General features: G+C 41.5%; 1 protein-coding gene across 2 annotated transcripts in view; it reads left to right on the top strand.

The window, feature by feature from the left end:
• The window catches only part of LOC139765869 (dual oxidase 2-like), a 188,292-nt gene that overhangs the window by 73,653 nt on the left and 88,017 nt on the right, over positions 1-26,622 (top strand). For both annotated transcript variants that reach the window (XM_071693732.1, XM_071693733.1), the window contains 5 exons: positions 7,508-7,624; positions 8,637-8,747; positions 11,893-12,095; positions 12,368-12,470; positions 13,590-13,771. In XM_071693732.1, the coding sequence (XP_071549833.1) occupies positions 7,508-7,624; positions 8,637-8,747; positions 11,893-12,095; positions 12,368-12,470; positions 13,590-13,771 (716 nt within the window). The remainder of the gene's footprint in view (positions 1-7,507; positions 7,625-8,636; positions 8,748-11,892; positions 12,096-12,367; positions 12,471-13,589; positions 13,772-26,622) is intronic.

Here is a 26,622-nt window from a genome sequence, read left to right as displayed (position 1 = left end):
TATCCTGGTGATGGGAGAACTGTGTTTGTTATCCTGGTGATGGGAAAACTGTGTTTGTTATCCTGGTGATGGGAGAACTGTGTTTGTTATCCTGGTGATGGGAAAACTGTGTTTGTTATCCTGGTGATGGGAGAACTGTGTTTGTTATCCTGGTGATGGGAGAACTGTGTTTGTTATCCTGGTGATGGGAGAACTGTGTTTGTTATCCATGTGATGGGAGAACTGTGTTTGTTATCCTGGTGATGGGAGAACTGTGTTTGTTATCCTGGTGATAGGAGAACTGTGTTTGTTATCCTTGTGATGGGAGAACTGTGTTTGTTATCCTGGTGATGGGAGAACTGTGTTTGTTATCCTGGTGATGGGAGAACTGTGTTTGTTATCCTGGTGATGGGAGAACTGTGTTTGTTATCCTGGTGATGGGAGAACTGTGTTTGTTATCCTGGTGATGGGAAAACTGTGTTTGTTATCCTGGTGATGGGAAAACTGTGTTTGTTATCCTGGTGATGGGAGAACTGTGTTTGTTATCCTGGTGATGGGAGAATTGTGTTTGTTATCCTGGTGATGGGAGAACTGTGTTTGTTATCCTGGTGATGGGAGAACTGTGTTTGTTATCCTGGTGATGGGAAAACTGTGTTTGTTATCCTGGTGATGGGAGAACTGTGTTTGTTATCCTGGTGATGGGAGAACTGTGTTTGTCATCCTGGTGATGGGAGAACTGTGTTTGTTATTCTGGTGATGGGAGAAGTGTGTTTGTTATTCTGGTGATGGGGAACTGTGTTTGTTATCCTGGTGATGGGAAAATTGTGTTTGTTATCCTGGTGATGAGAGAACTGTGTTTGTTATCCTGGTGATGGGGAACTGTGTTTGTTATCCTGGTGATGGGGAACTGTGTTTGTCTTCCTGGTGAGGGGAGAACTGTGTTTGTTATCCTGGTGATGGGTGAACTGTGTTTGTTATCCTGGTGATGGGTGAAGTGTGTTTGTTATCCTGGTAATGGGAGAACTGTGTTTGTTGTTCTGGTGATGGGAGAACTGTGCTTGTCATAATGGTGATGGGAGAACTGTGTTTGATATCCTGGTAATGGAATTACTGTGCTTGTCATCCTGGTAATGGGAGAACTGTGTTTGTCTTCCTGGTGAGGGGAGAACTGTGTTTGTCATCCTGGTGATGGGGAACTGTGTTTGTCATTCCGACGACGTTAGAACTTTTTTTGTCATCCGAATGATGAGGGAAATGTGTTTGTCATCCAGGTGATGGGCAACTGTGTTTGTCATCCTGGTAATAGGAGAACTGTGTTTGTCATCCTGGTGATGGTGGAACTGTGTTTGTCATCCTGATAATAGGAGAACTGTGTTTGTTATCCAGGTGATGGGAGAACTGTGTTTGTCATCCAGGTGATGGGGAACTGTGTTTGTCATCCTGGTAATGGGAGAACTGTGTTTGTTATCCAGGTGATGGGAGAACTGTGTTTGTCATCCTGATAATGGGAGAACTGTGTTTGTTATCCAGGTGATGGGAGAACTGTGTTTGTCATCCAGGTGATGGGGAACTGTGTTTGTCATCCTGGTAATGGGAGAACTGTGTTTGTTATCCAGGTGATGGGAGAACTGTGTTTGTCATCCTGATAATGGGAGAACTGTGTTTGTTATCCAGGTGATGGGAGAACTGTGTTTGTCATCCTGATGACGGTGGAACTGTGTTTGTCATCCTGGTAATGGGAGAACTGTGTTATCCAAGTGATGGGAGAACTGTGTTTCTCATCCAGGTGATGGGAGAACTGTGTTTGTCATCTGGGTGATGTGAGAACTGTGTTTGTCTTCCAGATGATGAGAAAAATGTTTGTCAGCCGGATGATGGAAGAACTGTGTTTGTTCATCCGGGCGATGATACAACTGAGGTTGTCGTCCGGGTGACTGGAAAACTGTATTTGTCATCTGGATGATTGCAGAACTGTGTCATCCGGATGATTGCAGAACTATGTGTCATCCGGGTGATGGGAGACTGTATTTGTCATCTAGTAAAAGGAAAAATGTCTTTATCATCCAACTGATAGGTGAATAGTGTTTGTCGTCGAAGTGAAGAGAAAACCGTTGTTTATCATCCTGTTGATGGGACAATTGTGTTTGTTATCCGGTTGATAGTAGAACTGTGTTTGCTATTCGGGTGATGGGAACGAGATCCGACCAGACAAGTGTCGTTCATTTGGAAGCAAAGTTGCTACACAAGCTCTTTTCTGGCCAAATGTGAACTGCAACATTTTCTTTTGAGAAGTGAAACATGGATTCATCAACTGCAAGCTGCACAGACCCACGAAGAAAAACATAAGTGCAGCACCTTCGCTGTGCAGTTGTGTTTGGCCGCTGCCTTTACCTTTTGCCTTCCCCTGAAAAATTTAGTTATGTTTTCATCAAAATTAAAGTAATCATACCGTTAGTGATGTCTTCCACATGTTATTGAATTAGACAACTTTGCAACCAGGTCTTCCTGACTGATAAACAGTTAGCCAGGTCACCGCCTCTCCAGCACTGCTCAAGTGTTATACCCCAGGAATGACGTTTGCTTGTGGCATTCTTCACAATAGTTCTTCCAAATATGTAGCTCATATATATACATGCATATACATACATATATATATATATATATATATATATATATATATATATATATACATATATATATATATATATATTCTTTTTTTTTTTTTTTTTTTTTTCGCTGTCTCCCGCGTTTGCGAGGTAGCTCAAGGAAACAGACGAAAGAAATGGCCCAACCCACCCCCATACACATGTATATACATACGTCCACACACGCAAATATACATACCTACACAGCTTTCCATGGTTTACCCCAGACGCTTCACATGCCCCGATTCAATCCACTGACAGCACGTCAACCCCGGTATACCACATCGCTCCAATTCACTCTATTCCTTGCCCTCCTTTCACCCTCCTGCATGTTCAGGCCCCGATCACACAAAATCTTTTTCACTCCATCTTTCCACCTCCAATTTGGTCTCCCTCTTCTCCTCGTTCCCTCCACATATATCCGACACATATATCCTCTTGGTCAATCTTTCCTCACTCATTCTCTCCATGTGCCCAAACCATTTCAAAACACCCTCTTCTGCTCTCTCAACCACGCTCTTTTTATTTCCACACATCTCTCTTACCCTTACGTTACTTACTCGATCAAACCACCTCACACCACACATTGTCCTCAAACATCTCATTTCCAGCACATCCATCCTCCTGCGCACAACTCTATCCATAGCCCACGCCTCGCAACCATACAACATTGTTGGAACCACTATTCCTTCAAACATACCCATTTTTGCTTTCCGAGATAATGTTCTCGACTTCCACACATTCTTCAAGGCTCCCAGGATTTTCGCCCCCTCCCCCACCCTATGATCCACTTCCGCTTCCATGGTTCCATCCGCTGCCAGATCCACTCCCAGATATCTAAAACACTTCACTTCCTCCAGTTTTTCTTCATTCAAACTTACCTCCCAATTGACTTGACCCTCAACCCTACTGTACCTAATAACCTTGCTCTTATTCACATTTACTCTTAACTTTCTTCTTTCACACACTTTACCAAACTCAGTCACCAGCTTCTGCAGTTTCTCACATGAATCAGCCACCAGCGCTGTATCATCAGCGAACAACAACTGACTCACTTCCCAAGCTCTCTCATCCCCAACAGACTTCATACTTGCCCCTCTTTCCAAAACTCTTGCATTCACCTCCCTAACAGCCCCATCCATAAGCAAATTAAACAACCATGGAGACATCACACACCCCTGCCGCAAACCTACATTCACTGAGAACCAATCACTTTCCTCTCTTCCTACACGTACACATGCCTTACATCCTCGATAAAAACTTTTCACTGCTTCTAACAACTTGCCTCCCACACCATATATTCTTAATACCTTCCACAGAGCATCTCTATCAACTCTATCATATGCCTTCTCCAGATCCATAAATGCTACATACAAATCCATTTGTATATATATATATATATATATATATATATATATATATATATATATATATGTATTGGGTGATAGACTGGCAGGTGGCGATCACCCACTTCCTAGCCTCGTTGAACACCTTCTCCTCTGAAGAAAGTCAACAGCCACCTTAGGAAGCCAGAATACAACTTGTAATAGTAAACTTTTTTTTTTAATAAATAAAAATGATGTGTATATATATATATATATATATATATATATATATATATATATATATATATATATATATATATATATATACACATCATTTTTATTTATTAAAAAAAAATTTATACCTCTTTATACTATTATGCTATTTATAATTTATACCACTCCCACTCATTTGCATTTTTTACCTGCAACAATCGTCCAAATGCCTCTCTTTTCTCTTTCACTAATAATCTTACTTCTTCATCCCACCACTCACTACCTTTTCTAATCGACCCACCTCCCACGCTTTTCATACCACAAGCATCTTTTGCGCAAGCCATCACTGCTTCCCTAAATACATCCCATTCCTCCCCCACTCCCCTTACCTCCTTTGTTCTCACCTTCTTCCATTCTGTACTCAGTCTCTCCTGGTACTTCCTCAAACAAGTCTCCTTCCCAAGCTCACTTACTCTCACCACTCTCTTCACCCCCAACATTCTCTCTTCTTTTCTGAAAACCCCCACAAATCTTCACCTTCGCCTCCTCAAGATAATGATCAGACGTCCCTCCAGTTGCACCTCTCAGCACATTAACATCCAAAAGTCTCTCTTTCGTGCGTCTATCAATTAACACGTAATCCAATAACGCTCTCTGGCCATCTCTCCTACTTACGTACGTATACTTATGTATATCTCGCTTTTTAAACCAGGTATTACCAATCACCAGTCCTTTTTCAGCACATAAATCTACAAGTTCTTCACCATTTCCATTTACAACACTGAACACTCCATGTACACCAATTATTCCCTTAACTGCCACATTACTCACCTTTGCATTAAAATCACCCATCACTATAACCCGGTCTTGTGCATCAAAACCACTAACACACTCATTCAGCTGCTCCCAAAACACTTGCCTCTCATGATCTCTCTTCTCATGCCCAGGTGCATATGCACCAATAATCATTATATATATATATATATATATATATATATATATATATATATATATATATATATATATATATATATATATATATTCCTACGAGTCCACGGGGAAAATGAAACACGAAAAGTTCCCAAGTGCACTTTCGTGTAATAATGACATCATCAGGGGAGACACAAGAGAGAAATATAATAGTCAGTTGATATACATCGAAGAGACGAAGCTAGGACGCCATTTGGTAAACATGTGTTTTGGACAATATTTTTTTTCTTTTTTTTTTTGCTTTGTCGCTGTCTCCCGCGTTTGCGAGGTAGCGCAAGGAAACAGCCGAAAGAAATGGCCCAACCCACCCCCATACACATGTATATACATACACGTCCACACACGCAAATATACATACCTACACAGCTTTCCATGGTTTACCCCAGATGCTTTACATGCCCTGATTCAATCCACTGACAGCACGTCAACCCCGGTATACCACATCGATCCAATTCACTCTATTCCTTGCGCTCCTTTCACCCTCCTGCATGTTCAGGCCCCGATCACACAAAATATTTTCACTCTATCTTTCCACCTCCAATTTGGTCTCCCACTTCTCCTCGTTCCCTCCACCTCCGACACATATATCCTCTTGGTCAATCTTTCCTCACTCATTCTCTCCATGTGCCCAAACCACTTCAAAACACCCTCTTCTGCTCTCTCAACCACGCTCTTTTTATTTCCACACATCTCTCTTACCCTTACGTTACTCACTCGATCAAACCACCTCACACCACACATTGTCCTCAAACATCTCATTTCCAGCACATCCATCCTCCTGCGCACAACTCTATCCATAGCCCACGCCTCGCAACCATACAACATTGTTGGAACCACTATTCCCTCAAACATACCCATTTTTGCTTTCCGAGACAATGCTCTCGACCTCCACACATTCTTCAAGGCCCCCAGAATTTTCGCCCCCTCCCCCACCCTATGATCCACTTCCGCTTCCATGGTTCCATCCGCTGCCAGATCCACTCCCAGATATCTAAAACACTTCACTTCCTCCAGTCTTTCTCCATTCAAACTCACCTCCCAATTGACTTGACCCTCAACCCTACTGTACCTAATAACCTTGCTCTTATTCACATTTACTCTTAACTTTCTTCTTCCACACACTTTACCAAACTCAGTCACCAGCTTCTGCAGTTTCTCACATGAATCAGCCACCAGCGCTGTATCATCAGCGAACAACAACTGACTCACTTCCCAAGCTCTCTCATCCCCAACAGACTTCATACTTGCCCCTCTTTCCAAAACTCTTGCATTCACTTCCCTAACAACCCCATCCATAAACAAATTAAACAACCATGGAGACATCACACACCCCTGCCGCAAACCTACATTCACTGAGAACCAATCACTTTCCTCTCTTCCTACACGTACACATGCCTTACATCCTCGATAAAAACTTTTCACTGCTTCTAACAACTTTCCTCCCACACCATACATTCTTAATACCCTCCACAGAGCATCTCTATCAACTCTATCATATGCCTTCTCCAGATCCATAAATGCTACATACAAATCCATTTGCTTTTCTAAGTATTTCTCACATACATTCTTCAAAGCAAACACCTGATCCACACATCCTCTACCACTTCTGAAACCACACTGCTCTTCCCCAATCTGATGCTCTGTACATGCCTTCACCCCTCTCAATCAATACCCTCCCATATAATTTACCAGGAATATATATATATATATATATATATATATATATATATATATATATATATATATATATATATATATATATATATATATATATATGCTGTAGTACACTAACCAGCTACTCTCGTAACCTTGCTTTTAATAAAAACATTTTGTTTCTATATGCCAAGATCTTTCAAATGATACCATACAATACCAGACCTTGAACTGGTACCAAGAAAGTAGTACTGCTGATAGACTATTATGTAGATCAAGTTCCATGGGAACAAGGGGAGTTCCTGTGGCGTTAATCACGAAGTTCACTTGAGTTCAAGATGCGGACATAAATATCTTTTTTTTAGATATTTCTTAACATTTCGCTACTTTTTGTAAATCATAAGTGAATGTTGTAGCAGCGGATTCCTGTACCTGTAGCAATAGATGGCTACAGCTGTAACAGCGGGTGCTTGCACATGCAACAGCGGGTACCCGCAGCTGTAACAACGATTATCCGCAGCCGTGGCAGTGGGTACCCGCAGCTTTAACAAAGGATATCCGCAGTTGTAGTACCGGATGACCACAGCTGTAGCAGCGGGTGCTCGCAGCTGTTGTACAGGTGCCCGCAGCTGTAGCAGCTTGTGTCTACAGCTGTGGTAGTGACTTGGTTAACATGTGTTTACCCTCCTCTCCTCCCAACAGAACTTGGCAATCCGCGCGGAAACGAGAATCCATTTCTCCTGACCTTCGGCATCATGTGGTACCGCTGGCATAACCATATCGCCAGCTACCTCGACCGGAAGCACCCAGATTGGTCAGGTGAGTCCAACAGGGACCACGTGCACCCGTAGCGAACTTGTATCACGATCGAAATCGTCTGATCGTGGCCATTTTGCACACTCAGCTGTCACTAAGTTTATTTTTCTCCAGACACCCACAGTCACATCCACCAATCAGTGTTACATGCCACAGTACATGACTCTACTCAAAGAGAGAGAGAAGTATAACCTTTCACTGTGTAAATCTTGCTGTTTACACAAACATCACGTTCATGCATCATTTGCCATCATTCACATGACCACAGCCTTGCACAGAATTTCCTCAAGTCTCCAACATTCAGAACACTAAGGAACATAGCATCTCATAGAGGTATCACATACACCCTTTCTGCCCACGACTAACCACATACTCGTAGGCCGTCACACTGTCACATAGCTAAACTGGCACTGTGTACAGCCAATCTCACGTACTGTATCCACCCTACACCATCTTAGCACATTGTGCCATCATCCACAAACGTTTCACAATCATTACTCGTCCCGTCACCATCATATCTTCACACTACTCACTTCAAAAATACATTCATATTTCCCATACATCACTCATCGCACAATACAATATACCACCATATCTATACTTTGGATTATCATATCCACACACACACTGTAAGGATATTTCTACATACTTTACCACTATCTTCATATGCTGCGATGATGTTACCATACACTATACGCTGCATTCACGCGCACTTCCTCATACCAATAAAGCCCTCCATCATTGTCCCCATACCACCACAATACTGCATCACTATCCCCACATTCAATCACCACACATTTATTCAGCCACCCTATCCACTTACAGTGTACCACCATCCAGACACTCACTACACATTGCTTACATGCTGATTTTCGCTTTATAAAACGAAACATTTCGAGGCATATGAACATAACTGAAGCCCTCATCTCGATGTTTAACTATGCCACACATTTCAAGAAGTTTACCGTTACAAGTTGTATTCTGGCTTCCTAAGGTGGCTGTTGACTTTCTTCAGATGAGAAGGTGTTCAACGAGGCTAGGAAGTGGGTGATCGCCACCTACCAGTCTATCACCCTATACGACTGGCTTCCCAAGTATGTACGTGCCCAGCCTGAGTCATACCAAGGTGAGTCAAGTACAGGCGAGCACAGCCTGAGTCATGCCACGGTGAGTCACACCAAGGGAAGTCAGTTACAGGCTAGCACAGCCTGAGTCATACCACGGTGAGTCAGTACAGGCGTTCCCAGCCTGAGTCACTCCAGAGTGAGTCAAGTCTGACGTTACCATTTCTTTAGTCGGCGAACACAGGAAAGAGCAGTATTCTGCTTTGCCTCTTATGTATACACTGAACGTTTTCATCAGTAGTGGTTTTTCTCTTGTAATAAAAGTTTTCGTTATCATACCAGTTAGCTCTCCGGTGATATTTTCTCAATATCTTCATTGAATCTTAGATTATCATTAATGATGACTCCTTGATCTTCATTTTTCACTTTCTTTCATTTCCCTCTTGGAGCTTTGTACGGTGTCATAAACGTACTGTCAATCTGTTCGGTAAATTCTTTAGAAGTTCACTTCTGCCCATATGTAGGATCGTATCTAGATTTTTTGCATTTCCTTTTGATTATCTTCTGATTTCATTTTACTTAATCTAATGTCATCAGCAAAGCACCTAGCTATGTTTTGCTGTTTATTATCTTTGATGTTTGATGTCACTCTTGTGAGGAGATTTGATGGTAACACCGTTCCTTATGGTACCACTGATACAACGTCTTCATTAAGACATGGTTCCTCTTGTTACTACTTTCAATTTTCTTTTAGTTAAAAACTGATCCATCTCCCTGTCTTAACAACCTTATTGTTTTGCTTCGATTCTTTCAACTGTAAAGTTCTTCAGTTTTTCAAATGCCTTGGCTAAACTAGGTAAAACAGCAGTGTTTATTTCCTTGCATTAAAGTTTGATAAGTGTTATCATAATGAACTGATAATTGGGTTTGCGTATTTTTCCTGGTAAATCTCTGTTCATCTATAAAGTTGTTCATAATCACATGTTCAGTTATATGTCCTTTTAACTTTCTTTAAGGAACTTTATTACTTGTGAAGTCAAGCTAAGTGTTCTAAACTTATCAACCTGGATCCTCCTTGATGTACAAATATAACATATGCCAAGTTAAGGATGTCTCTTGTTACATATTAATCTGGTTCATCCTTGATGTACACGTGTATATAACATATGCCAAATCAAGGATGTCTCTTGTTACATATTAACCTAGATCATCCTTGATGTATACATATGCCATGTTGAGGGTTTCGTGTCGTTCAGGCTTTCCTTAATCATTAACGTCATGGGTTTCGTTAGTGCTGCAAGGAAGATGGCTGGAAGTCCATTTAGTTTTCAACTTAGGTATGTTAGTTGATTTCTTCTTTTTTTGCTTTCTTCTTATATCTTCGTTCAAATTTTATATGACTCTCCCAGTTCTCTTCTGTTGGTTTTCATTATTTCATCACCGTTTATTTTATTTCTCTCCCATTAAACTCGTTCTTTCCTCGCCCATTATTTTTTCCATTTTTCCATGTTCTTTTTATTAATCTCGTAGTTTCTTCCAGTTTATACTATTTTTCCTTTGACTGGTGGTATGTACACACTGATTATCATCTGTTATTTTCTGATGGGATACTGTGTTCTGTAATTACAAATCATTCTCCAAACTGTTCACTGGTGGTCAAAATTTATTTTGCTCATTTTTCTTTCAACTTTCGTTGCTTTACCATGTTCACATTCAGTTCATTCCATATTGTGTACTGTTGCCTTTCCTGAATAGTGTCATATGATTTGTAAAGGTAAATCCGACGTGTTGTACCCTATCGATCGTCTGTGTTGTAATTTCGCAAGGTTGAATGACCCAAAGAGATTAAATATCCTTTGAAATTGTTCTCTTTCATCTGCTGATCCACTAATCGTTTTTGTTTGTTTGTTTCTGTATCCAAACACAGTTCTTCTTTCCTGCCACTTGAGGAAATGGAAATATAAATCACACCACATAAATGGTGAAACAGGTATCTCTATGCCTTCAGGATTTATGTCACTTATGATAATCATTCTTTCAAGTTGTTTAGTTTGGTGTGTGGAGGTTTGTGTGATAACATGTTTATTGCTATGGTGTTAACTACAATCCCTTCACATTACTATAACTTATCTTGATCACTTGCTCTTCTTCCGGCTTATTATGCACAATCATTGCTACATCTCTTTTATTTTTACTGTATTTCCTCTGTATGATTGTATCAAGTTTGCTTAATCTTCCACTTACTCATTGAGCGGAATTTGTTATATTGATTATGATTATGATGTTATCTTTAGCATACTAAATGATGTGACTTACTTTGATTCTAGACTTTTTGGTCTCAGACTTTGTATACTTATAGATATACATTATCATCCATGGGTTCAGTCATTCTCTACTTGTTCTCAGCTGATTTTGGATCTTTGTGTATTCGCCTATTCTAATGTTTGGTTTGTCATTTGGAGTTCGTTTATATCCAATTTTCATAGGAACTTTGTTTCGACAATGTAGTTTGTTTTCACAGGTGTTCATTCCCCCATTTCTGCTGGGACTTTCCTTATTTCCTTCTCTCATAAAGATTTCTTTTGGTCTAATAAATTTCTGTAGGTGGTATAGTCTGGTTCTGATCCTCATTCAGTCTTACCTTTTAATTTTGATATGGAATATGTCTCCAGTCTTTAACTAGTATTGCCTTCCCATACAATTTTACTTTGCTCCTCTGCAATGTTGATATGTAGTTTTCATAATATCATTCTTGCCACTTAGGGTTTTATTTTGATGTAGTTCCCCTGTTGGTTTTCTTGCTCCATCTTTTTTCATGCCTTGCTCATTCCTATTTATCCTTGTTTGATTTTCATTAAACGATCGTTAATTTTTTGTTTTTGTTTTGAGAGAGAGAGAGAGAGAGAGAGAGAGAGAGAGAGAGAGAGAGAGAGAGAGAGAGGCTCTCATCCTCAAGCACAATGTCTATCATATCTGTTTTATAACTGATTTTTATGTGTAAACTCATCTGAAATTTACAAGAAATGACAGACCTTGCTTATTCTAACAAGGTGTTAGTATAATCAGCAATGTTCTACGAGTACCATTAGCATAATAGTTGTCACTGAACAAACTTTCAGCTGTGAGAGAGGTATACTGTGATCTTAGACATGACTGACCTCCCCTTAGTTCCACTAACACCGGTGCCCTGGTCCTCCCCCCAAACAGGTTACAAGCCAACCACTGACCCACAAGTGAGTAATGTGTTCCAGTCAGCGGCGATGCGGTTCGGACACACCTTGGTGACCCCTGGTGTCCACTTGCGGGACAGAAGCAGGGACCAGTGTGGCACTGAAGGCTTTACCCTTGACATTACCCAAGGTCATAACTCTGCTGGGGTCAGGACCTGTAACTCTTTCTGGCGTTCCCCGGTGAGTTATGACACTAACCTTGCACAACACACCTCCATTACCACCACCACCACCACCACCACCAGGCCAACACTGACCACTACCACGCCAACATTTAACTGCATCACCACCTGTAACACTTTCCTGTAACACTTCCCTTGTAACACTATTTCTTCTTGTTAACAGAGGCTGCCTTTACGCATCTTCTCATTATATAGATAGTCTTTCTGTAGACAGAAATCTAAAACAAGATCTGTTGTAGACTTGAAAAGTTAAAGTACAAAAACTTTCAGGAACTATTCACGAGCAACGCTGAAAACTTTGAGAAATTCCTGATGGGTTTGAGCAGCCAGAGCGCAGAAAGGGAGGACAACGTTATCGTAAATGACCTGAGAGGTACGTGGTACTGCCACTTGTGAACCTGGGGATATAGATGTATGTGGTATTGCCACTTGTGCACATGGGGATATAGATGTTCGTGGCGTTGCCACTTGTGTACCTGGAGATAAAGATGTACGTGGTATTGCCACTTGTGTACCTGGGGATATACTTGTACGTGGTACTGAAGTTTGTATACCTGGGGATATACATGCACGTGGTACTGCCACTTATGAACCTGGGGATGTACATGGTACTACCACTTGTGTATCAGGTGATATACATGTACGTGGTCCTGCCCTTGTGTACCTGGGAGAGACTGGGAATGTACAGGTACGTGGTGATCCCCTTTACCTGGGAAAGGTTGGGGATGTAACGTAAGTGGTGCTGCCACTTGTGTACATGGGAAAGACTGGGGATGTACGGGTACATGATATTGCCGCTTGTGTGCCCAGGGAAGGCTGGAGATGTATAAGTACATGGTGCTCTCACTTGCGTACCTGAAAAGGCCTGAGGATGCACAAGTACTTGGCACTGCCCTTTGTATATACTTCGGGAAGGGTGGAGAGTTACAGGTACGTGATGCTGCCACTTGTGTACCTAGGGAAGGCTAGGTGTGTACAGGTACGTGGTGCTGTCACCTGTGTACTTAGGATAGGTTAGTAATGTATCACACAGGTTTAGCTTTGCAGGAACGTGAGAAACTGTGTATCTCTGATAAGAGGATGGACTAGTTAGAAACAGTGTTATGAATAAAGACTAAGGAAGGATTTCAGATAATACTCTCATCTGTATAGCCAGATTTAGCTCTTGAGACATTGAATTATTAACTAGATTTGACATTCATTTAATCTGTTGATATGATTATGCTTTGTAAATGTTGTTGGGATAACATATATACCTACTAAAACCAGCAGCTTCCCCCCCCCCCCCCCCCCACACACACACACACACACACACACACACACACACGAGACACTTCAAGGCTGACTACAGCCAGGGCAAGCTAGGTTAAACTCTGCTGTTTTTATCTCACGAAAATTTTTTCCCTCATCACTTCCACCAACTTCTTGTAGCTCTACAAATAACTTTTCCTGACACAAATGATAACCATCATTAACGAGAAGGTTCCCAAAGGTCGTTTGTTTGGCCCACTGGAGTTCTCACGACGTGACCTGATGGCCATCAATATTCAGCGAGGGCGGGACCATGGTTTGCCGGACTACAATACCGCCAGGAAGCTCTTCGGTTTGCCCTCATTGGACTCGCTCAACACCGACGAGTTCAAGACTAAGACAGGAAGTCAAGTATCTAATGATGTAAGATATTTTTATTTCTTAAGTAAAGATACTCCGCTATAACACATGTAATAAACTTTCTAACTGTACCTGAATACATCAACATTCCAATCATTTCAGGGTGTTTAAAACTATGTAAATCAAAAGAAGAATGAATAAATGAACTATAGAAGGAGAGGGTTTCCAGCCCCCCCCCCCCCCTCCCCCCTTTTAGTCGACTTCTACTTACAACACGCGGGGAATAAATGGGAAGTATTCTTTCTCCCCTATCCCCAGGGATATATGTCAGTGGTGGAGGGAACAACAAGTGGGAGACCAGATTGGAGGTGGAAGCATGGAATGAAAAAGATTTTGAGCGATCAGGGCCTGAACATACAGGAGGGTGAAAGGCGTGCAAGGAATAGAGTGAATTGGCAACGATTTGGTATACTGGGGTTGACGTACTGGCAATGGATTGAACCAGGGCATGTGAAGCGTTCGGAGTAAACCATGTAAAGATATGTGGGGCCTGGATGTGGAAAGGGAGCTGTGGTTTCGGTGCATTACACATAACAGCTAGAGACTAGGTGTGAGCGAAAGTGTCCTTTTGATTTTGTCTTTTCCTGGCGCTACCTCGCTGGAAAGGGGTTAAGGGGTGGGGGGGGAGCATGTCTCAATCTATACCTGTGTATGTATGTATGTATCTGTGTATGTATATGTATGCATACGTTGATATGTAAATGTATGTATATGTGCGTGTATATGTATATATATATATATATATATATATATATATATATATATATATATATATATATATATATATATATATATATATATATAAATTCTTTCTTTCTTTCTTTCATACTATTCGCCATTTCCCGCATTAGCGAGGTAGCGTTGAGAACAGAGGACTGGGCCTTTGAGGGAATATATATATATATATATATATATATATATATATATATATATATATATATATACTTCCCACGTATTCCCTGCGTGTCGTAGAAGGCGACTAAAAGGGGAGGGAGCGGGGGGGCTGGAAATCCTCCCCTCTTGTTTTTTCTTAATTTTCCAAAAGAAGGAACAGATATGTATATATATATATATATATATATATATATATATATATATATATATATATATATATATATATATATATATATATACATATATATATATATATGTATATATATATATATATATATATATATATATATATATATATATATATATATATATATATTTTTTTTTTTTTTTTTGCTTTGTCGCTGTCTCCCGCGTTTGCGAGGTAGCGCAAGGAAACAGACGAAAGAAATGGCCCAACCCACCCCCATACACATGTATATACATACGTCCACACACGCAATATACATACCTACACAGCTTTCCATGGTTTACCCCAGACGCTTCACATGCCTTGATTCAATCCACTGACAGCACGTCAACCCCGGTATACCACATCGCTCCAATTCACTCTATTCCTTGCCCTCCTTTCACCCTCCTGCATGTTCAGGCCCCGATCACACAAAATCTTTTTCACTCCATCTTTCCACCTCCAAATTGGTCTCCCTCTTCTCCTCGTTCCCTCCACCTCCGACACATATATCCTCTTGGTCAATCTTTCCTCACTCATTCTCTCCATGTGACCAAACCATTTCAAAACACCCTCTTCTGCTCTCTCAACCACGCTCTTTTTATTTCCACACATCTCTCTTACCCTTACGTTACTTACTCGATCAAACCACCTCACACCACACATTGTCCTCAAACATCTCATTTCCAGCACATCCATCCTCCTGCGCACAACTCTATCCATAGTCCACGCCTCGCAACCATACAACATTGTTGGAACCACTATTCCTTCAAACATTCCCATTTTTGCTTTCCGAGATAATGTTTTCGACTTCCACACATTCTTCAAGGCTCCCAGAATTTTCGCCCCCTCCCCCACCCTATGATCCACTTCCGCTTCCATGTTTCCATCCGCTGCCAGATCCACTCCCAGATATCTAAAACACTTCACTTCCTCCAGTTTTTCTCCATTCAAACTTACCTCCCAATTGACTTGACCCTCAACCCTACTGTACCTAATAACCTTGCTCTTATTCACATTTACTCTTAACTTTCTTCTTTCACACACTTTACCAAACTCAGTCACCAGCTTCTGCAGTTTCTCACATGAATCAGCCACCAGCGCTGTATCATCAGCGAACAGCAACTGACTCACTTCCCAAGCTCTCTCATCCCCAACAGACGTCATACTTGCACCTCTTTCCAAAACTCTTGCATTCACCTCCCAAACAACCCCATCCATAAACAAATTAAACAACCATGGAGACATCACACACCCCTGCCGCAAACCTACATTCACTGAGAACCAATCACTTTTCTCTCTTCCTACACGTACACATGCCTTACATCCGCGATAAAAACTTTTCACTGCATCTAACAACTTGCCTCCCACACCATATATTCTTAATGCCTTCCACAGAGCATCTCTATCAACTCTATCATATGCCTTCTCCAGATCCATAAATGCTACATACAAATCCATTTGCTTTTCTAAGTATTTCTCACATACATTCTTCAAAGCAAACACCTGATCCACACATCCTCTACCACTTCTGAAACCACACTGCTCTTCCCCAATCTGATGCTCTGTACATGCCTTCACCCTCTCAATCAATACCCTCCCATATAATTTGCCAGGAATACTCAACAAACTTATACCTCTGTAATTTGAGCACTCACTCTTATCCCCTTTGCCTTTGTACAATGGCACTATGCACGCATTCCGCCAATCCTCAGGCACCTCACCATGAGTCATACATACATTAAATAACCTTACCAACCAGTCAACAATACAGTCACCCCCTTTTTTAATAAATTCCACTGCAATACCATCCAAACCTGCTGCCTTGCCGGCTTTCATCTTCCGCAAAGCTTTTACTACCTCTTCTCTGTTTACCAAATCATTTTCCCTAACCCTCGCACTTTGCACACCACCTCGATCAAAACACCCTATATCTGCCACTCTATCATCAAACACATTCAACAAACCTTCAAAATACTCACTCCATCTCCTTCTCACATCACCACTACTTGTTTTCACCTCCCCATTTGCGCCCTTCACTGAAGTTCCCATTTGCTCCCTTGTCTTACGCACTTTATTTACCTCCTTCCAGAACATCTTTTTATTCTCCCACTCAATTTCATTTTTTCCCTGCAAAAACCGTCCAAATGCCTCTCTCTTCTCTTTCACTAATACTCTTACTTCTTCATCCCACCACTCACTACCCTTTCTAATCAACCCACCTCCCACTCTTCTCATGCCACAAGCATCTTTTGCGCAATCCATCACTGATTCCCTAAATACATCCCATTCCTCCCCCACTCCCCTTACTTCCATTGTTCTCACCTTTTTCCATTCTGTACTCAGCCTCTCATGGTACTTCCTCAAACAAGTCTCCTTCCCAAGCTCACTTACTCTCACCACCCTCTTCACCCCAACATTCACTCTTCTTTTCTAGAAACCCATACAAATCTTCACCTTAGCCTCCACAAGATAATGATCATCCCTCCAGTTGCACCTCTCAGCACATTAACATCCAAAAGTCTCTCTTTCGCGCGCCTGTCAATTAACACGTAATCCAATAACGCTCTCTGGGCATCTCTCCTACTTACATAAGTATACTTATGTATATCTCGCTTTTTAAACCAGGTATTCCCAATCATCAGTCCTTTTTCCGCACATAAATCTACAAGCTCTTCACCATTTCCATTTACAACACTGAACACCCCATGTATACCAATTATTCCCTCAACTGCCACATTACTCACCTTTGCATTCAAATCACCCAACACTATAACCCGGTCTCGTGCATCAAAACCACTAACACACTCATTCAGCTGCTCCCAAAACACTTGCCTCTCATAATCTTTCTTCTCATGCCCAGGTGCATATGCACCAATAATCACCCATCTCTCTCCATCAACTTTCAGTTTTACCCATATTAATCGAGAATTTACTTTCTTACATTCTATCACATACTTCCACAACTCCTGTTTCAGGAGTACTGCTACTCTTTCCCTTGCTCTTGTCCTCTCACTAACCCCTGACTTTACTCCCCAGGCATTCCCAAACCACTCTTCCCCTTTACCCTTGAGCTTCGTTTCACTCAGAGCCAAAACATCCAGGTTCCTTTCCTCAAACATACTACCGATCTCTCCTTTTTTCACATCTTGGTTACATCCACACACACATTTAGGCACCCCAATCTGAGCCTTCGAGGAGGATGAGCACTCCCCGAGTGACTCCTTCTTCTGTTTCCCATTTTAGAAAGTTAAAAAAATACAAGGAGGGGAGGATTTCTGGCCCCCCGCTCCACATATATATATATATATATATATATATATATATATATATATATATATATATATATATATATATATATATATATATGTGATTGTAGGTTTGCGGAAGGGGTGTGTGTTGTCTCCATGGTTGTTTGATTTGTTTATGGATGGGGTTGTTAGGGAGGTGAATGCAAGAGTTTTGGAAAGAGGGGCAAGTATGAAGTCTGTTGGGGATGAGAGAGCTTGGGAAGTGAGTCAGTTGTTGTTCGCTGATGATACAGTGCTGGTGGCTGATTCATGTGAGAAACTGCAGAAGCTGGTGACTGAGTTTGGTAAAGTGTGTGAAAGAAGAAAGTTAAGAGTAAATGTGAATAAGAACAAGGTTATTAGGTACAGTAGGGTTGAGGGTCAAGTCAATTGGGAGGTAAGTTTGAATGGAGAAAAACTGGAGGAAGCAAAGTGTTTTAGATATCTGGGAGTGGATCTGGCAGCGGATGGAACCATGGAAGCGGAAGTGGATCATAGGGTGGGGGAGGGGGCGAAAATTCTGGGAGCCTTGAAGAATGTGTGAAAGTCGAGAACATTATCTCGGAAAGCAAAAATGGGTATGTTTGAAGGAATAGTGGTTCCAACAATGTTGTATGGTTGCGAGGCGTGGGCTATGGATAGAGTTGTGCGCAGGAGGATGGATGTGCTGGAAATGAGATGTTTGAGGACAATGTGTGGTGTGAGGTGGTTTGATCGAGTGAGTAACGTAAGGGTAAGAGAGATGTGTGGAAATAAAAAGAGCGTGGTTGAGAGAGCGGAAGAGGGTGTTTTGAAATGGTTTGGGCACATGGAGAGAATGAGTGAGGAAAGATTGACCAAGAGGATATGTGTGTCGGAGGTGGAGGGAACGAGGAGAAGTGGGAGACCAAATTGGAGGTGGAAAGATGGAGTGAAAAAGATTTTGTGTGATCGGGGCCTGAACATGCAGGAGGGTGAAAGGAGGGCAAGGAATAGAGTGAATTGGATCGATGTGGTATACCGGGGTTGACGTGCTGTCAGTGGATTGAATCAGGGCATGTGAAGCGTCTGGGGTAAACCATGGAAAGCTGTGTAGGTATGTATATTTGCGTGTGTGGACGTATGTATATACATGTGTATGGGGGTGGGTTTGGCCATTTCTTTCGTCTGTTTCCTTGCGCTACCTCGCAAACGCGGGAGACAGCGGCAAAAAAAAAAGAAATATATATATATATATATATATATATATATATATATATATATATATATATATATATATATATATATATATATATATATATTTACTTATTTATTTATTTTATTTTTTTTATTTTGCTTTGTCGCTGTCTCCCGCGTTTGCGAGGTAGCGCAAGGAAACAGACGAAAGAAATGGCCCAACCCACCCCCATACACATGTATATACATACACGTCCACACACGCAAATATACATACCTATACATCTCAATGTACACATATATATACACACACAGACACATACATATATACCCATGCACACAATTCACACTCTGCCTTTATTCATTCCCATCCCCACCTCGCCACACATGGAATTTCATCCCCCCTCCCCCCTCATGTGTGCGAGGTAGCACTAGGAAAAGACAACAAAGGCCCCATTCGTTCACACTCAGTCTCCAGCTGTCACGTAATAATGCCCGAAACCACAGCTCCGTTTCCACATCCAGGCCCCACAGAACTTTCCATGGTTTACCCCAGACGCTTCACATGCCCTGATTCAATCCACTGACAGCACGTCAACCCCGGTATACCACATCGATCCAATTCACTCTATTCCTTGCCCACCTTTCACCCTCCTGCATGTTCAGGCCCCGATCACTCAAAATCTTTTTCACTCCATCTTTCCACCTCCAATTTGGTCTCCCACTTCTCCTCGTTCCCTCCACCTCCGACACATATATCCTCTTGGTCATTCTTTCCTCACTCATTCTCTCCATGTGCCCAAACCATTTCAAAACACCCTCTTCTGCTCTCTCAACCACGCTCTTTTTATTCCCACACATCTCTCTTACCCTTACATTACTTACTCGATCAAACCACCTCACACCACACATTGTCCTCAAACATCTCATTTCCAGCACATCCACCCTCCTGCGCACAACTCTATCCATAGTCCACGCCTCGCAACCATACAACATTGTTGGAACCACTATTCCCTCAAACATAGCCATTTTTGCTTTCCGAGGGTTGACGTGCTGTCAGTAGATTGAATCAGGGCATGTGAAGCGTTTGGGGTAAACCATGGAGAGTTGTGTGGGGCCTGGATGTGGAAAGGGAGCTGTGTTTTCGGTGCATTATTGCATGACAGCTAGAGACTGAGTGTGAACAAATGGGGCCTTTGTTATCTTTTCCTAGCGCTACCTCGCACACATGAGGGGGGGGGGGGGATGAAATTCCATGTGTGGCGAGGTGGGGATGGGAATGAATAAAGGCAGTGTGAATTGTGTGCATGGGTATATATGTATGTGTCTGTGTGTGTATATATATGTGTACATTGAGCTGTATAGGTATGTATATTTGCGTGTGTGGACGTGTATGTATATACATGTGTATGGGGGAGGGTTGGGCCATTTCTTTCGTCTGTTTCCTTGCGCTACCTCGCAAACGCGGGAGACAGCGACAAAGCAAAATAGAAAAATAATAATAATAATAATGATAATAATATATATATATATATATATATATATATATATATATATATATATATATATATATATATATATATATATATATATGTATGTATATATTACCATTAGTCTACGGGGAAAATGAAACACGTTAAGTTCCAAGCGCACTTTCGTGTAATAATCACATCATCAGGGGAGACACAAGAGAGAAGTATAACTGTCAGTAGATATACAACGAAGAGACGTAGCTTGGACTCCATTTGTCAAACATGCGATTTTCCAAGAATGTGGCGGTCTGTTGATATACAACGAAGAGACGTAGCTGGGGCGTCGTTTGGTAAACGTGCGATTGTCCAAGACAATCTTGGACAATCGCATGTCTACCAAATGGCGTCCTAGCTACGTTTCTTTGTTGTATATCAACTGACGTATATTTCTCTCTTGTGTCTCCCCTGATGATGTAATTATTACACGGAAGTGCACTTGGGAACTTATCGTGTTTCATTTTCCACGTGGACTCATAGGAATATCTTGATCACGCGCAAAATTGTGATCCTTTCCAATATATATGTGTGGGGCCTGGATGTGGAAAGGGAGCTGTGGGTTCGGGCATTATTGCATGACAGCTAGAGACTGAGTGTGAACGAATGGGGCCTTTGTTGTCTTTTCCTAGTGCTACCTCGCACACATGAGGGGGGAGGGGGATGGTATTCCATGTGTGGCGAGGTGGCGATGGGAATGAATAAAGGCAGACAGTGTGAAATGTGTGCCTGGGTATGTATGTATGTGTCTGTGTGTGTATATATATGTGTACATTGAGATGTATAGGTATGTATATTTGCGTGTGTGGATATGTATGTATATACATTGTGTATGGGGGTGGGTTGGGCCATTTCTTTCGTCTGTTTCCTTGGGCTACCTCGCAAACGCGGGAGACAGCAACAAAGCAAAATGAAATAAAAATAAATATAAATAAATATAAAATAAATATAGACTATAAATGAATATAAATGCAATTGAGTGGGAGATGTATAAAAGAAAGAGACAGGAGGTCAAGAGAAAGGTGCAAGAAGTGAAAAAGAGGGCAAATGAGAGTTGGGGTGAGAGAGTATCATTAAATTTTAGGGAGAATAAAAAGATGTTCTAGAAGGAGGTAAATAAAGTGCGTAAGACAAGGGAGCAAATAGGAAATTCAGTGAAGGGCGCAAATGGGGAGGTGATAACAAGTAGTGGTGATGTAAGAAGGAGATGGAGTGAGTATTTTGAAGGTTTGTTGAATGTGTTTGATGATAGAGTGGCAGATATAGGGTGTTTTGGTCGAGGTGGTGTCCAAAGTGAAAAGGTTAGGGAAAATGATTTGGTAAACAGAAAAGAGGTAGTAAAAGCTTTGCGGAAGATGAAAGCCGGCAAGGCAGCAGGTTTGGATGGCACTGCAGTGGAATTTATTAAAAAAGGGGGTGACTGTATTATTGACTGGTTGGTAAGGTTATTTAATGTATGTATGACTCATGGTGAGGTGCCTGAGGATTGGCGGAATGCGTGCATAGTGCCATTGTACAAAGGCAAAGGGGATAAGAGTGAGTGCTCAAATTACAGAGGTATAAGTTTGTTGAGTATTCCTGGTGAATTATATGGGAGGGTATTGATTGAGAGGGTGAAGGCATGTACAGAGCATCAGATTGGGGAAGGGCAGTGTGGTTTCAGAAGTGGTAGAGGATGTGTGGATCAGGTGTTTGCTTTGAAGAATGTATGTGATAAATACTTAGAAAAGCAAATGGATTTGTATGTAGCATTTATGGATCTGGAGAAGGCATATGATAGAGTTGATAGAGATGCTCTGTGGAAGGTATTAAGAATATATGGTGTGGGAGGCAAGTTGTTAGAAGCAGTGAAAAGTTTTTATCGAGGATGTAAGGCATGTGTACGTGTAGGAAGAGAGGAAAGTGATTGGTTCTCAGTGAATGTAGGTTTGCGGCAGGGGTGTGTGATGTCTCCATGGTTGTTTGATTTGTTTATGGATGGGGTTGTTAGGGAGGTGAATGCAAGAGTTTTGGAAAGAGGGGCAAGTATGAAGTCTGTTGGGGATGAGAGAGCTTGGGAAGTGAGTCAGTTGTTGTTCGCTGATGATACAGTGCTGGTGGCTGATTCATGTGAGAAACTGCAGAAGCTGGTGACTGAGTTTGGTAAAGTGTGTGAAAGAAGAAAGTTAAGAGTAAATGTGAATAAGAGCAAGGTTATTAGGTACAGTAGGGTTAAGGGTCAAGTCGATTGGGAGGTAAGTTTGAATGGAGAAAAACTGGAGGAAGTGAAGTGTTTTAGATATCTGGGAGTGGATCTGGCAGCGGATGGAACCATGGAAGCGGAAGTGGATTATAGGGTGGGGGAGGGGCGAAAATTCTGGGAGCCTTGAAGAATGTGTGGAAGTCGAGAATATTATCTCGGAAAGCAAAAATGGGTATGTTTGAAGGAATAGTGGTTCCAACAATGTTGTATGGTTGCGAGGCGTGGGCTATGGATAGAGTTGTGCGGAGGAGGATGGATGTGCTGGAAATGAGATGTTTGAGGACAATGTGTGGTGTGAAGTGGTTTGATCGAGTAAGTAACGTAAGGGTAAGAGAGATGTGTGGAAATAAAAAGAGCGTGGTTGAGAGAGCGGAAGAGGGTGTTTTGAAATGGTTTGGGCACATGGAGAGAATGAGTGAGGAAAGATTGACCAAGAGGATATATGTGTCGGAGGTGGAGGGAACGAGGAGAAGTGGGAGACCAAATTGGAGGTGGAAAGATGGAGTGAAAAAGATTTTGTGTGATCGGGGCCTGAACATGCAGGAGGGTGAAAGAAGGGCAAGGAATAGAGTGAATTGGATCGATGTGGTATACCGGGGTTGACGTGCTGTCAGTGGGTTGAATCAGGGCATGTGAAGCGTCTGGGGTAAACCATGGAAAGCTGTGTAGGTATGTATATTTGCGTGTGTGGACGTATGTATATACATGTGTATGGGGGTGGGTTGGGCCATTTCTTTCGTCTGTTTCCTTGCGCTACCTCGCAAACGCGGGAGACAGCGACAAAGCAAAAAAAAAAAAAAATATATATATATACATATATATATATATATATATATATATATATATATATATATATATATATATATATATATATATATATATATATATATATTCCCTGCGTGTCGTAGAAAGCGACTAAAAGGGAAGGGAGCGGGGGGCTGGAAATCCTCCCCTCTCGTTTTTTTTTTTTTTTTTTCCAAGGGAAGGAACAGAGAAGGGGGCCAGGTGAGGATATTCCCTCAAAGGTCCAGTTCTCTGCTCTTAACGCTACCTCGCTACGCGGGAGATGGCGAATAGTATGAAAGAAAAGAAAGAATATATATATATATATATATATATATATATATATATATATATATATATATATATATATATATATATATATATATATTTATATATATGATTTGGTAAACAGAGAAGAGGTAGTAAAAGCTTTGCGGAAGATGAAAGCCGGCAAGGCAGCAGGTTTGGATGGTATTGCAGTGGAATTTATTAAGAAAGGGGGTGACTGTATTGTTGACTGGTTGGTAAGGTTATTTAATGTATGTATGACTCATGGTGAGGTGCCTGAGGATTGGCGGAATGCGTGCATAGTGCCATTGTACAAAGGCAAAGGGGATAAGAGTGAGTGCTCAAATTACAGAGGTATAAGTTTGTTGAGTATTCCTGGTAAATTATATGGGAGGGTATTGATTGAGAGGGTGAAGGCATGTACAGAGCATCAGATTGGGGAAGAGCAGTGCGGTTTCAGAAGTGGTAGAGGATGTGTGGATCAGGTGTTTGCTTTGAAGAATGTATGTGAGAAATACTTAGAAAAGCAAATGGATTTGTATGTAGCATTTATGGATCTGGAGAAGGCATATGATAGAGTTGATAGAGATGCTCTGTGGAAGGTATTAAGAATATATGGTGTGGGAGGCAAGTTGTTAGAAGCAGTGAAAAGTTTTTATCGAGGATGTAAGGCATGTGTACGTGTAGGAAGAGAGGAAAGTGATTGGTTCTCAGTGAATGTAGGTTTGCGGCAGGGGTGTGTGATGTCTCCATGGTTGTTTAATTTGTTTATGGATGGGGTTGTAAAGGAGGTAAATGCAAGAGTCCTGGAAAGAGGGGCAAGTATGAAGTCTGTTGGGGATGAGAGAGCTTGGGAAGTGAGTCAATTGTTGTTCGCTGATGATACAGCGCTGGTGGCTGATTCATGTGAGAAACTGCAGAAGCTGGTGACTGAGTTTGGTAAAGTGTGTGGAAGAAGAAAGTTGAGAGTAAATGTGAATAAGAGCAAGGTTATTAGGTACAGTAGGGGTGAGGGTCAAGTCAATTGGGAGGTGAGTTTGAATGGAGAAAAACTGGAGGAAGTGAAGTGTTTTAGATATCTGGGAGTGGATCTGTCAGCGGATGGAACCATGGAAGCGGAAGTGGATCATAGGGTGGGGGAGGGGGCGAAAATTTTGGGAGCCTTGAAAAATGTGTGGAAGTCGAGAACATTATCTCGGAAAGCAAAAATGGGTATGTTTGAGGGAATAGTGGTTCCAACAATGCTGTATGGTTGCGAGGCGTGGGCTATGGATAGAGATGTGCGCAGGAGGATGGATGTGCTGGAAATGAGATGTTTGAGGACAATGTGTGGTGTGAGGTGGTTTGATCGAGTAAGTAACGTAAGGGTAAGAGAGATGTGTGGAAATAAAAAGAGCGTGGTTGAGAGAGCAGAAGAGGGTGTTTTGAAATGGTTTGGGCACATGGAGAGAATGAGTGAGGAGAGATTGACCAAGAGGATATATGTGTCGGAGGTGGAGGGAACGAGGAGAAGAGGGAGACCAAATTGGAGGTGGAAAGATGGAGTGAAAAAGATTTTGTGTGATCGGGGCCTGAACATGCAGGAGGGTGAAAGGAGGGCAAGAAATAGAGTGAATTGGAGTCATGTGGTATACAGGGGTTGACGTGCTGTCAGTGGATTGAAGCAAGGCATGTGAAGCGTCTGGGGTAAACCATGGAAAGCTGTGTAGGTATGTATATTTGCGTGTGTGGACGTGTGTATGTACATGTGTATGGGGGGGGGGGTTGGGCCATTTCTTTCGTCTGTTTCCTTGCGCTACCTCGCAAACGCGGGAGACAGCGACAAAGTATAAAAAAAAAAAAAAAAAAAAAAAAAAAAATATATATATATATATATATATATATATATATATATATATATATACATATATATATATATATATATATATATATATATATATATATATATATATATATATATATATATATATATGGTATATATTGTTTCTTTTTTTTTAATTTTCCAAAAGAAGGAACCGAGAAGGGGGCCAGATGAGGATATTCCCTCAGGGGTCCGGTCCTCTGTTTTTGATGCTTCCTTGGTAACGCGGGAAGTGGCGAATAGTATGAAAAAAATATATATATATATATATTCCCTGGGAGCGGGGGGCCAGAAATCCTCCCCTCCTTGTATTAACTTTCTAAAATGGGAAACAGAAGAAGGAGTCACGCGGGGAGTGCTCATCCTCCTCGAAGGCTCAGAGTGGGGTGCCTAAATGTGTGTGGATGTAACCAAGATGTGAAAAAAGGAGAGATAGGTAGTATGTTTGAGGAAAGGAACCTGGATGTTTTGGCTCTGAGTGAAACGAAGCTCAAGGGTAAAGGGGAAGAGTGGTTTGGGAATGTCTGGGGAGTAAAGTCAGGGGTTAGTGAGAGGACAAGAGCAAGGGAAGGAGTAGCAATACTCCTGAAACAGGAGTTGTGGGAGTATGTGATAGAGTGTAAGAAAGTAAATTCTCGATTAATATGGG

Source organism: Panulirus ornatus, chromosome 56 (assembly GCF_036320965.1).
Source record: "Panulirus ornatus isolate Po-2019 chromosome 56, ASM3632096v1, whole genome shotgun sequence".
NCBI classification, from domain to species: domain Eukaryota; kingdom Metazoa; phylum Arthropoda; class Malacostraca; order Decapoda; family Palinuridae; genus Panulirus; species Panulirus ornatus.
This window is presented reverse-complemented; position numbering and strand designations above follow the sequence as displayed.